General features: G+C 52.1%; 1 protein-coding gene and 1 pseudogene across 1 annotated transcript; one reads left to right on the top strand and one right to left on the bottom strand.

Annotated features, from left to right (window-relative positions):
* The first annotated feature begins 509 nt into the window (after window positions 1-509).
* On the top strand, window positions 510-13,220 carry FBXO46 (F-box protein 46). Its single transcript, XM_039866234.1, is given in 3 exon segments — window positions 510-663; window positions 11,329-13,182; window positions 13,185-13,220. Coding segments are annotated over 2 exon segments (1,815 nt in total). The 5' UTR covers window positions 510-663; window positions 11,329-11,403.
* LOC120605418 (uncharacterized) lies at window positions 9,598-9,713 on the bottom strand (annotated as a pseudogene).
* Window positions 13,221-13,569: the final 349 nt, after the last annotated feature.

The following is a 13,569-nucleotide window of genomic DNA, read 5'->3' as shown; positions in this document are numbered from 1 at the left end:
TTCAGTTCCAATCATTCTTGCTGTGTTGCCATGGAGAAGAGGCTTAATCACTTGTCTTAATTTGTAAATTTGGAATGATTCTTACTAAGGTTGTCCGCAGGGTGTCTGGCATAAATGTAGCATGCGATATTTACTCAGCACTTATTTACGCTGTCCTGGGTGCCTGAACAAGATACACAAAGATGCCTGTCCTCGTGGAGCTTCTGCTCAGAGAATGGATGGGAAAGTGAGAAAGTACAAGTCACTGTTAATCATTGTGTTAATCAGTTTAAATAAAACGTTAAACTTGCTCTTTCCTAACTCTCCACCCCTCACAAATGCTCCTTTGCAATTTTCTCAACTCCCATTCCAAGGGCCCCCGGCCAAAATGGAGGAGGCTGGACTCCATCTCCCAGCGCGCCAGGCGGGGGCGCTCTTTGCGCCTGCGCTGCCGAGCGCCCAGTCTCCCTCCAGGGAGTTTGAGTCGTCCTTTTCCAAAGCCCGCCCAGTTTGCTTCCATCCCCACCGCCAAGCTTGGCCGTGCTGCCTTCTGGGAGGTGTAGTCCGTGGCTGCCTGGACTCCAATTCCCAGCGGGCTTCGGGGCGGGAACCCGGAAGGGGAGGTTGGAGAGGAGCGAGTGGGGGAAACCCGCGTAGCCGAAGGAGCTGCGGCGCAGGGAGATGGTGAGAACCCAGAGCGGGGGCCGGGGGCGCTTGAGAGCCGGGGCGGAGGTTCGGGACCGGGTGGCGAGAAAAGGCAAATAAAAAGGGCTAGACGAGGAAATCGTCAGGAGGGGTTGGGAAGAATGAGAGCCGAGGGAAATAGAAAAAGAACAGGGTCAGACGGGTCAAGGTGGGGAGGAGTCACTGGAAATCGTGATTGGGGAGCTGAGGAAGGGGGGTTCCGAGCTGTGAAGGCTAGGCGTCCAGGCAGAGGCCCTGAAAGGGGCAATTTTAAGAGGTTTAGCCTGGGGGATATGCAAGGCATGGGGGTCAGGGCTAGATGAATGAAGGGGTCTGGAGGCTTCGAGCGAGAGGCCAGTTGTGGATGCGGTGAATTGGGGCCTCTGGACCAGACCGGGGACAGGAGAGCAAGTTGAGATGGTGGGAGAGAGGAATCAATGGTAGAGTGGTGTGTAGATTAGGGTCCAGGACCGGGTGAGATGGGGAGTTTGAGATTAGGGGCCGGGATGTAGTGATAGTTTTTGCCTAGTCCAGCCAGAGACTCCTGATAAACCGGACAGTCCCAGAACTGTAAGATAACATGGCCAGAGGGCCCGTAGAGACAACCTTTTGAACGCTCATTTCTCCAGTGGGGTTTAGAAAAGAGTAGTGGTTTATGTGTCCGGGCAGTCCAGCGTTCAGATCTCCTGTTCCGCCACTCCTTTGTGACCTGGGCAAGTCTCCACTCTCTGAAACTCAGTGCCCTTATCTGTATTGTGGGAATAGCAAGGCACCAAGAGGAGGGGAGGCGCCGGAAGATTGTTGCCCTGGCTGGCAATCAGCCTTCCGTCTCAGAGTTGTTGGTGGCAAGTTCCCCACCCCAGGAATGCGACTAGGTCACAGGTGCTAATAGATTCCCTCCTTTTCAGTTCAGCCCCAGGGGTGTTTTCCCAAAACCTGGCACTGATCTGGGCACACCCCAGGTCAGAAGCATGCAGTCGTTATGGCTAACACTGTTTAGGAAGTGCCTGGCCCTGTTCTTAGCTGTTGTGCGTATTAACTCATTTAATTCTGAAAACCCTCCTAAGGTGTAGATGCCGTTATTACCTCCATTCTGTAGAAAGGAAGCAGAGGCACAGAGAAGTTAAGCAATTTTCCAAAGGTTGTCCCGCATTAAATGGTAGACTCAGGATTCCAACTTAGGCATCTTGGCTCAGAATCTGTGCTTTCACCGCTATAATTTAGTCTCTTCTCCTTGTACTGAAGTACAGTGTCATGAGTAGAATTATGAGTGGGACAGAGACTCCAGAACTGAAGCAGTCTTCAGTTTGAATTTTAGTTCTGCCATTTACGTGCTGTGTGACCTTGAACAAGTCTTTCGTCCTCTCCTCGACTATAAAATGGGATGAGTAACCCTAGGACGGTTAGAAGGTTCTCGAAGGTAAGCACGCAAAGTGCTCGGAGTAAGTGCTCAGTACGTGAAAGTTGTTTTTTAACGTGAATGGGAAGCAGACCGGAGGGAGGTGAGTGAGACATCAGCCAGGTGGCCTCCATTCCTTTCTCTCCCAGGTCGCTCTACTTATCCCGACTCTTCTAGTTCCCCAGCTTCTAACCCCTGGGCTCCCAAGTGCACGGATGGCTCTCCAAGGGGGTGCTCAGAAACTCAATCTGTCCCCATTCCCATTCCCATCCCCAGCTAAATATAAATAATTCACTTGCCAATGCCCAGCCTGGCCTAACTCCAGGTATTCCAGTGAATAGGAAATATTTGTAACAACTGCTTGTCGTTTCTCCCCCCACTTTCCCAAGGGCGGCCTTTTGGTCAGTAGGGCCTTGCTGGGCAGATGCGCAACTTTGTAATTCATCTTGATTCATTTGTTGTGCGGCTTCCTGAGTATCACAAAAGTTCTCTGACTCTGATAGGAAAGCACTGGCGTCAGGCCCAGGTTCGAACCCCCACCTCTGCCGCTGTGTCCTTGGCCAAGTTGCATTCCCACTCCCGGCCTCAGTTTTCTCATGTAAAATGGGGCCACGTTCCAACCAATAAGGCTCTCGTAAGGAGTTGATGAGGTAACATATATAAAATGCCCAGTGCTTATAAAGCCCTCGATAAGTGCGAATTCTTTTAGTGAGTTTGATTTCAAGCAAAATTTATTGAGCCGTGTGCTCTAGAACCAGAATACCCAGATTTGAATCCTGGCTCAGTCACCTACCAGGTGTGTGACTTTGGGCGGATCACTTAACCCTTTTGGACCTCAGTTTCCTCTTCTGGAAAATGCAGGTTTATTCCTTGAGTAGTCCACAGTGTCCGTAGAGCACCTACTGTGCGCCAGTGCCTGTACCAGCTACAGGCTGACATCCCGCCCTTGGAGAACTCACTGTTGTCCCAATGCTGGTAGTGTTTGTGCTCATTTTCAGTTTGGGGGTTTTTCTCTCACTGATTCATTTTCAGCCCCTCATGCCAGCTTTGCCTGCGCGTCATCATTTTCATGGCTTTTTTAACCATTTTTCACTAGCTTTTAGTGAATTATCTGAAATTATATTGGTTTGGGGAAAAGTTGTCAACCTCTCACTCATCCTTGTACCCGTATGTCACATCGGAGCACCCCGGGGTGATGTGATGCTTTTTTTCCCCTTTTATTTATTTGTCTTAGAAAATATGTCTGCTTTCCAAGTCATTTTGCCTTTTCTTAAAATCTCAAATGTATTTTCAACCTCTGCTTGTCTGAAGCTTACTCAGACGAGATGATATTTTTACCATTTTTAATGGTGTTATTTCTAGCAGTTGTGGTAAAGCCGTATTATTCCTAAAAGCACAGGTTTTCTATAAAAGGCTTGGCCCGTCGCCTGCTCTGTGATGTCATCCTGACCCCATCATTCAGATCATAACCTCTCCTTCCATGTGCTCCTGATCCCTCTTACTTGCTGTTTGTTTCCCGTAGCACTCACCACCTTGAAACTTACTAGATATTTATTGTCCCTCTCCCCCATTAGGATATCAGCCCCGTGAGGACAAGGATTTCTTTCTTCTTTGCCCTGCATATCCCCAGTGCTTGGAACAGTGCCTTGCACAGAGTAGCTACTCTATAAATATCTGTTCAATTAATAAGTGAGACCCAATACCGAACCGTAACAAAGGAGTGGCCATAATTTGGCTACTGTAAGGGACTAGGATCAATTTAATTTCAGTACGTGAAATAAAGAGGGAAGAAGGCTTTGGCCCGGTCTGTGATTTCCAAACTCTTAAATAACCTCACTTTTTCTTAATAATCCCAGCATCTGAATAGTGAGCCTTTCTTCGGTGCCTAATTGGCACTGAGCGCTCTCCTGGGTTGTATCTCAGTGACTGTTCAACCAGCCTGTGGGTGGATGCTGTTACCTGCATTTTACAGTGGGGGAAACTGAAGCATGGAGGGTGAGCACACTGCCTGAGGTCACATCCCCAGAAGTGGGCGGGCTGGGGTGCTGGCAGGCCCTGCCTAGATTCCATCTGCATCCTGGATCTCTAGATCCCGACAAGTTGGATTTAGATGATTCCTCCCATTACGGAGCTTTTAGTCAGAAAAATTTGCCAGGGAGAAAGACCAGCAGACCCTGAGGCCAAAAAGCCGAGAAAAGGGGACGGATGGGTGAGGATCGTGGACATATGGTGGCAGGGTGGGCGATGTGGAACAGAAGGAGCAGGACCAGGAACAGGGCCTTGGTGTCCTGCTACCGATTCCTTTGTGACTGTGGGCAAGCATCTTCCCTGAGCACCTGCTCTGTGCCCAGCCCTGCCCTGGACATGACCCAGACAGCCTCAATCCTGGGATGGAGGCGCCCCAAGGTGGGGGGAGGCGTGTCACCTGAGTCAGCATAGGGGATCGGACGTCTGGTTTTTTTTTTTGTCATTTCCTTCCTTCTTTCTTTGGTTTGTTGTTGTTGATGTTTCAGACGGCTTAAGTTGTACGCTTATCTTGTTAATTGTCAACCTTTCTCTGGTCTTTGTGCCTTTATGGAGACAGGTTCGCCCTAGACCTGCCACACAGCTGTCCTAGCACTTTGTTTACCTTCACCTGGGGATGCCTTTTGCCTCCCTTCTGAGCTAGATCTTATTTCCCTGATCTGATCCCTGCCTTTTTCTTGGTTTACTCCTTCATTTTATAGAAGCAAATCTTCTAGTTGCTTTCTGAGAAAGGGTTCATGGACGTGTCTTTGTTTTTTTTGCAAACTTGCACTTCTTGGAAGGGTTTTAAGCAGGAGAGTGGGAGGGTCTCATTCGTGATTGGAAAGCTCCCGCGGGCTAGGATGGAGCGGGGCGAGCTAAACTAGCCCAGTTAGCCAGGTGTGGAGGCTGGAGCAGCTGTGCTTTGGAGGAGGAGGGGTCCCAGCCTTCCAGAAACCACAGGTGGAGGGATGAGAAGCCTTTACCCAGGTCATTGTCATTCAGCAATGACAGGTGACAAGTGCTGCAAGAAGAGGCCTCAGGAGGCCACCAGGACAGCTCCTGGAAGAGGTGGCATGCTGCTTCGGTCCTGGGAGCAGGATTTCCACAGGTGGACTTGGCTGAAATCAGTCGGCTTTTTCTAACAGGTCCCCAGTATCAAATGTGCTAAAGGCAGACAGCATGGCTGTGTGAGGCATTTATTCATTCAAACAAATATGCGTTGCACACCTACCGTGTGCTAAGGCATTGCTTCTCAAACTTAAATGTGCCTGCAGTTGCCCTGGAGACCTTGCTGAAGATCACGTTCTGATTCAGCAGGTGTGGGCTGGAGCCTGAGAGCGCCTTTCTAACATACTCCCAGGGGCTGCTGCCCCGGGACCACCCGTAGGGTGGCCAAGTGCTCGGTGCTGTTCTAAAATCTGGGGATACACCACTGACGAGACTAGACGAAAATACCAGCCTTGGGGGAGCTTTCGTTTTAGTGAAGGGAGACTGACAATAAACTTTATAAACAAAGTTTACAGTATATTCGAAGGTAATGTGTGCTAAGGAGAAAAATAATCGAGAAGGAGAGGGAATAGTGTGTCTGTCTGTGGTGGGGCTGCAGTTTGAAATCAAGGAAGGTCTCGTGCAGTTGATTTCTGAGCAAAACCCAGTGGAAGTGAGGGGGCAAGACTGTGGGTACCTGGGAAGAGAATTCTGGGCAGAGGGAACAGAGAGCGCAAATGCCTTGAGGACTGAATAAGATGTCCTTGCAAAGGGCTCGGTACACTCAGTGAATGAGGCTGCTAGTGGATCATGCACTTGTGCTCTGCAGGCAGCCAAGCTCGTGTGATTCAAAGCTCTGCCTCAAGCTGCGTTCAAAGCCAATTACTTAGCCGTTTTATATCTCTATTTCCTAATCTTTGACATCAGATTAAAAATAGTGAGATGTGAGAATTGAACGAGTTAATATTTATAGAGCACTTAGAGCAAAGCCTGGCTCACAGTGAGTGCTCAAGTGTTAACTGCTCTTGTGATCATTTTCTCTCTAATATATTCATGTTGGTCATGACTGTTTATTTGGATGTCTGCCCCCTTTCCCATGAGCTCTTCCTGGTGAGCTCAGTGTCATCTCTGTGTCCCCAGCGCCCAACCCAGGGCCAGCGTGCATGAGGACCTCTGAATGTCAGACTAGGGATGTGAAATGTGGATTCTCTAATTGTTGAGGGCATTCCATCAAGGGTATTGATTATGTGGTTCGGGTCCTTACTAATTTTATCATTTCAACCGATCTCTATGGAGAGATATGTTAAGGTTTCCCATTACAGTTGTGAATGTGCCAAACTCTCTCTGTCATCTTGTTTTCTTGCTGTACATATTTTGAGGCCATAGTATTAGGACACTTGTTGAGAACTTTTTTGTTTAATGGATCAGTTTGTTTTGTCACTCTCTTTGTCCCTAATAATACCTTTTGCTTTTGCCAGTTTTTTGTTTTTTGTTTTTTTTTAAGTGGCAATATCACTCAGCTTGTCTCTTGGTTCATATTTGCCTGGTCAGTTTTGTTTTGTTTTGTTTTTTTCATCTTTTTACTTGCAGTCTATCTGCGTTGTGATGTTTTACAATATGTGGATCTTCATGGAGCATTCTCTGAAAGCCGACCTAATGTAGAACCTCTTTCTGGGCTCAGCGTGTGAGGAGTTAGAAGATTCTGCCCCAGTGACCCCGCTGGCTAGGACACAGACAGAACCTGGGTGTGAAACAGAGTTTACACTGCCAAAGCCTCATGAAGTTTAGGACCTGGAGCCTCGGGGAAGAGAGATTTGATATATCCAGTCCCATGCTGGGCAGTGCTAATGGGGACACCATGATGACCATGAGAGTTCTGGCCCTTCCTCCCTCCCCTGGGGGGTTTATGATCCAGTAGAGGAGACAGATCCATCCTTAGACACTGATGACTCAGAGTGGGCAGGGCTGGGACAAGGGAACTGTTCCAGGTGAGTGGCTTCCAGGAAGAGGGCTCAGGGAAAGCCTCCCCTTTAAAGTTACATTTGAGCGAAGACCAGAATAAAACAAGGAGTCGAACCATGTGGAGATTGGGGTGGTGGGGGGACATTTTAGTTAAGGGGAACAGCAAATGCAAAGAATATGGAAGGGAAGAGCTAGGTGGCTCCGAGGAATAGAAAGCAAGGAGCCCAGAGGTGGAGCCTGACCCAGTTTGGTGGCTTAGCTTCTTGGAGGAGGGCATGGCTGAGCAGAGACCTCAGAATATGTAGCGAAACAATAGAGCTCAGTGATCTGGGATCAGATTCCCAGGGTTCGCATCCCTGCTCTAAGTCACACAGGCTGTGTGTGACCTTGGGCTGGTTAGGCAACCTCTCCTGCTTCATTTTCTTCATCCATACAATGGAGATGATAATAGCTCCTACTGAGGATCAGACGGGCCTAGTAGTCTAACTACTCTCTATGCCAGATCAGGTGCCCACCTGGGTGCACTGGGGGTGTGGAGTGAAGAGGGAGGGATGAAGCCAAACCGGCGAGGTACCTGGGCTTTTCCCCAAGGGCACTGGGGAGTCATGGCAGGTTTTGGACAGGGTCAGGTTTATGCTTTAAGAAGATCCTTCTGGCTGTGATGTGCGGGGTGGTTGGAAGCAGGCGAGGCTGGGTGGGGGGGTGGGGGTGGACAGGGGACTTCTGGCCAGGGGCCAGCAGTGGAGCCACCTTTGGGTTTGGTGTCTCCCGAATTAGCCTGGCATTGAAAGGATCTAGACCAGGGCTGTTCAGTAGAAATATAGTGAGTGGCGTATGTGTAATTTAAAATCTTCTGGTAGTCACATTTTAAAAGTCAAAGGAAAGAGAAGTTAATTTTAAATATTTAATTAAATTATATGCTAGATATTATCTTTTCTTGTATTAAGGCTGAGTCAGATTTGGGGCGGCTGGCTCCAGAGACTGAACTGAGAGAGATGTCCGTTTGACACCATGGCGTCAGCCTTGAATGCCAAGCCCAGAGGCTTAGACTCAGTGCCGCGGGAGCCGTCGCAGGTTCTGCCATTTGGTTTTCAGGGTGAGGTGATCCCGCTGCCCCATTTCTCCCGCAGGAAATCTCGGGCCCCAGGGTTCCCAACCAAAGCTGGGCACGCTCAGATCTTCCTGCTCGCTTCTTTCCTTCCCAGAGTCTCTATCCTGGAGATGCTTGGCTCTTTAAATCGCCAACCGTCCATCAGGGCTCCAGTTTAGAGGGAACGTCGTGTAATAAACCTCTCCTCGAATGCGGTGGCCTCTGTCCCGGCTCTGTTCCTCCGTTTAGCAGGAAGTTGGGAATTGCTCCACGCTCTCTTACACAGGACGGCTGTTTGCACACCTCCTTCGTCACCTCTCGCCTACTCCTCCCTCTTTCGAAGTTGGGCCCTTTCGCCAAGGCCTTCCTTATATGGGCACGGCCTCGAACGGCAGCCGCTCATTGGCTGGGGGCGTCACGCGCGAGTCTGTCAACAAAGGGGCGGAGGGAAACTAAGAGCGAGGGGGCGGGCCGGCTTCCGTCTCCTGCGCATGCGTGTGGGCCTCCGTCTGCTCCCCGTTGCAGGGGGCGGGGCTCGCGGGTGAGGGCCCTTTGGGGGCGTGTCTAGGTTTCAAGGGTCGTCAGTGGGGGTTGGCGGATTCCGGGGGGCGATTACAATATTTGAGAGGTTAATTTGCATTGAACCGATATTTTGGGGCTTGGGAAGTGTTTGTGCATGGGTGTGCGATATACTTGGGGTTCCCTTGAGCTTAGAGGGAGTCTTGGGTTTTGAGTTTGGGTTCTCTTGTAATGTAGTGGGTTTGGTTGTATTGTAGGGGGTCTCCTTTAAGGTTTGGGATGTTTGGTGGGTATATGACTTGGGAGCTCAAAGGGAGACTTAGAAGCAAAGTGAAGAATCCAGGACTGACTACCAGAATGCCTGGGCTTACGCCTGTCCCGACTTTTACCTCTGACTCCAGCCTTGGGGCTTAGCCTCTCTGTGCCTCATCCAGACACAGCGACTAAATACACTGCCTGCTTCCTAGGGACTGGGAAGATTAGCAAGAATTGTTAGAACAGTACGTAATTAGCTGCAATGCGCCTACAATAAGCGCGTGTCTGTTATTATAACATTCGTAGGGCTTCTTTGGGAGTATTTGGGGGGCTCTTATGGCTTTGAAAAATGTATGGTTTGGGATTAGCCTTATATATTAAGGAGCTTTTTATGTTTTAGTGAGTTCTTTTGCGGTTGGTGGGGAACTTCTGTGGAATTAGGGAATACATGTCAAGGGTTTAGGAAGAGTTTGAGGTGAGCATAGGATTTCAGGAAACTAGTCTTTGGGGGCATCTGTGAGGTTGGGAAATTGCTGTGTAGGAGTTCTTGGTAGGTGTGGGTTTGTGAGGGGTTCTTTGAAATTGGGGCCTTCTGTGCCAGAGGGGGTATGTATGTATGTATGTATGTACGTACGTATTTGGCAAGGCAACCCTTGGTTGACCTCACAGATTGCAAGGACCTTGTCAGTTTACAATCCCTTATTTTTATTTTTTCCACCTACAGCACCTGGTCTTCCTAGGAGGTCTCCCATCCAAGTACTAACCAGGCTCGACCCTGCTTAGCGTCCGGGATCAGATGGGATCGGGCTTAAGGGTGGCATGGCTGTAGACCAGAGGAGATATTTATAGGTTTGGAGGTTTAAAGTAAAATTTGGAAGGATTGATACTTTGGGGGGCATTGATATTCTGGAGATAAGGGTAGAAACTGATTGGGGGATTTCAGGGGATGGTCAAGTCGTAGAGGGATGGCATCTACAGAAAATGGTCTTTGCTGTGTTAGCATCTGTTCCTGGACATTTAGATGCATTGGTAATTGGTAAACTTAGCCATCTATTAGTTTTAGGGGCCATATGGTGGTGGGGTTTCTTTTTGTTTCTTTTTTTGTTTGTTTTAAGCAAAGAACTAGAATTTCAGCAGAGGCTGTAAGTGTTTGAAGGGTAGATGGGATTAGGGATTATGGGGGTAAGAATTTTTAGGATTAGGACTCCCTTTGTGACTGTTATCTCTAGGTGTTTGGAGGCTGTCTGGATTTTGAATAGTGTCTACAGGACCATGAAGTGATGGGTTTTAGCGGTGTCTGTGAGAATTGCCTGTATTTAGAGAGTCTATAATGCAGAGATTAGCAAACTTTTTCCATACAGGGCTGTGCAAGGTCACATGTTCTCTATTGCAACCACTCAACTCTGCTGTAGCAGCATGAAAGCAGCAATAAACAAATGAGCATGTTTCAATAAAACTTTATTTGCAGAGTTAGGCAGTGGGCCACATTTGGCCTATGGGCCATAGTTTGCCTGCCTGGTTTATAGGCATGGAGAAGGTTTGAGACTTGGAGGGGATTTCGGTTTCCAGGTGTCTGGAGGGGGAAGGGTGAGGGAAGGATTGAGACTTGAGGGATGTGTCCTGCAGTGGAAAGTGGTCGTGTTGGACTCAACAGAATTGCCCCCAGATCAGCTCATGCACATGTTGTCGTTGTCAAATAGAATGACCGTTATTAAGAAAGTTCTGAATTGAAAAGTCCAGAAATCAAGTTTGAGGGCCTGGGTTTGCACGACGTAACCCTTTCCCACTCTGAGCCTCAGTTTACCTATATGCAGCTTGGGGGGGAGGGCTTCTTATTCTGGGGATCTGTGGCTCTGCTTAAGGGAATTACCTGCACAGTCTGGAATTACCTGCATTTTTCTGGAGGAAGATAACACAGCATCAAGAAGTTCTCAAAGAGTCCCATGACCCAAACAAAGTGAAGAGCTGATTTCTTAAGGGCCTGTCTGGCTCAACCTCAGATTTTTTTCTTCCCCCACCCAGCCCACCTCGTTCCTTCCTCCGTGGGCTCAAGCAGCCGTAGCTGTGGGCAGGGCTGGGAATTCTTGTCTTTTCAAGAACTGGCTACGGGAGGAGCAAATAGAAAAAGGAGGAGCTGTCAGTTGGTATTCTCACTGAAGTTTAAGGGTTATGGCATCAGGAGGCCTCTGGACCGGGAGTGAAGGCGGTCAGGCAGTGAAGTGTGATCTCTAGGGCTAGAGCAAGCTGCCAGCTCCGATCAGGCTCTAGGCGTTAAAAGCATAGGTCCCATCCCCTCTGCAACCTGCCATTTGCTCACCTGTGCAGTGGGGCAGGAATGGAGTTCTTGGTGATCTAACTTGGTCCGTCCCATCAGGAGAGGTTGAGGTCAGGGTGGTGTAGAGGGCAGGCTCCCCCAGCTCCCCAACCTACTCTTCCCTGTCTCCAGGTGGCCTGTGGAGTCCCTTACCACCATCCAGATCCTAAGATGCAGTGAGCCCCTGCCTGTCTACGGTTCCCCAGAATGGACCGCGGCAGTCTCCTGCCCTTCCAGCTGTGGTGCCCCCGTCCCTTTGGTACCTACTCACAGAATCAGCCACGCCCGCCTTCTGCAGCCCTCAAGCCGCCGGCCTGCCCCGAGCCAGGCGGTGGGGCCGAGCCAGACCACGGGCCTGCGCATTCAGAGAACACGCCACCCACCTTGGCCACGGAGGCCCCTGCCCCCCAGCCCGCCCCGCTCCTCTCAGCCGCAGCTGCTGGTGACGAGGGTCGAGTCCTGCTGGACACCTGGTATGTTATCAAGCCCGGGAATACAAAGGAGAAGGTGGCCTTCTTTGTGGCCCACCAGTGTGGTGGCGGCAGCCGGGCCAGCTCCATGAAGGTCAAGGGGCACTGGGGTAGTGACAGCTCCAAGGCCAAGCGGAGGAGGCGCTGTCTTGAGCCTACTAAAGCTCCACCTGACCCAGGGGGCCGAGAGGGGCCCCCAGCTTCTGAGGGGACCCCAGCCTCAGCCGGTGAGGATGTGGACCTGCTCTCTGTGGCCGAGATGGTGGCCTTGGTGGAACAGCGGGCCGCGCTGGCGCTGCAGAACTACCCGCGCCCTGGCGCCCCGGCACCCGTGGTCTTCGTGTCGGCAGAGCAGGGTGGGCCTGCCAAGGGCCTGGGGTCGGAACGGCGGTCTGGCGGAGGGGACTGCAGCCGTGTAGCTGAGGCGGTGGCCCACTTCGAGGCCCAGCGGGACAACCCTCCGGCCAAGGGTCTCCGCAAGGAGGAGCGGCCTGGGCCAGGTCCCGGGGAGGTGCGCATCGCCTTCCGTATCTCCAATGGCCGAGAGCCCCGGGCACCGGACGGCAGCTTGCCCAACGGGAGTGGGGGCCGGCCCGGCTGTGCCTACCCTGGCAGCCCGGGGCCCGGGACCCGAGCCAAGGACAAGATCACCTGCGACCTGTACCAGCTCATCAGCCCCTCTCGGGACGCCCTCCCCAGCAACGTGGAGTTCCTTCTGGCCAGGGCGGACGAAGCCAGCGAGGGCGAGACCCCAGCCCCTGCCAGGCCCGAGGACACGCCCCCGGCCCCGCCCCCACCCCCTGCCCGGGACTGCGGAGCATCTGGCTTCCACGTGGACGTGGTGGTGACGGGTGTGGTGGACGAGTGCATCTTTTTTGGCAAGGATGGCACCAAGAACGTGAAGGAGGAGACGGTGTGCCTGACGGTCAGCCCCGAGGAGCCTCCCCCACCCGGCCAGCTCTTCTTCCTCCAGTCCCGTGGGCCGGACGGGCCCCCCGAGCCACCCCCGGCCGACTCACCGGCCACCGCGCCCGGCCCGGATGACGCTGAGGGCACGGCGGACACCTCTCTGTGTCGCCTGTACCGGCACGTGTCGCACGACTTCCTGGAGATACGCTTCAAGATCCAGAGGCTGCTGGAGCCACGACAGTACATGCTGCTGCTGCCCGAGCACGTGCTGGTCAAGATCTTCAGCTTCCTGCCCACGCGGGCCCTGGCAGCCCTCAAGTGCACCTGCCACCACTTCAAGGGCATCATCGAGGCGTTCGGTGTGCGGGCCACAGACTCGCGTTGGAGCCGCGACCCACTCTACCGTGATGACCCTTGCAAGCAGTGCCGCAAGAGATACGAGAAGGGCGACGTGTCGCTCTGCCGCTGGCATCCCAAGCCCTACCACCACGACCTGCCTTACGGACGTTCTTACTGGATGTGCTGCCGCCGAGCCGATCGCGAGACGCCCGGCTGCCGCCTGGGGCTGCACGACAACAACTGGGTGCTGCCGTGCCACGGGCCGGCGGGGGCGGGGGCCGGGCCGGCCGGGAGGAGGGGAGGTGAAGCCGGGAGGCGGGCTGGGGGAAAACCCTGCCCCACTCCCCACCCCCCTCCCCTGGGAGCCGAGGGCCAGGACTGGGTCGCCAGCCTGCACCCCTAGTCCAGGCAGCATCGATCCCCCTCCAGAACTGAGGTGGGGTTCCAGGGGACGACCCAAGAAAGCACTCCGATTGATCCCTATTTTCTATTCTTCCGACCCAGGGCCGGGGACCCTCAAGGAGGGTGTTTTTTATCAGCATCTCAACTTTCTTCTCCACTCAGCCCCAGCACCCTCCCTGCCACTACACCCCAGGAACCTGCCAGCAGGGAGCAGACGGCAGCTAATTTTGGTACTACTTAAGGGTTCCCCCAT

The sequence above is a fragment of the Pteropus medius genome, unplaced genomic scaffold, assembly GCF_902729225.1.
Source record: "Pteropus medius unplaced genomic scaffold, Ma_sr-lr_union100, whole genome shotgun sequence".
Taxonomy (NCBI): Eukaryota; Metazoa; Chordata; class Mammalia; order Chiroptera; family Pteropodidae; genus Pteropus; species Pteropus medius.
Note: the sequence above shows the minus strand (reverse complement) of the source record. Positions and strands in the feature narration are given on the sequence as shown.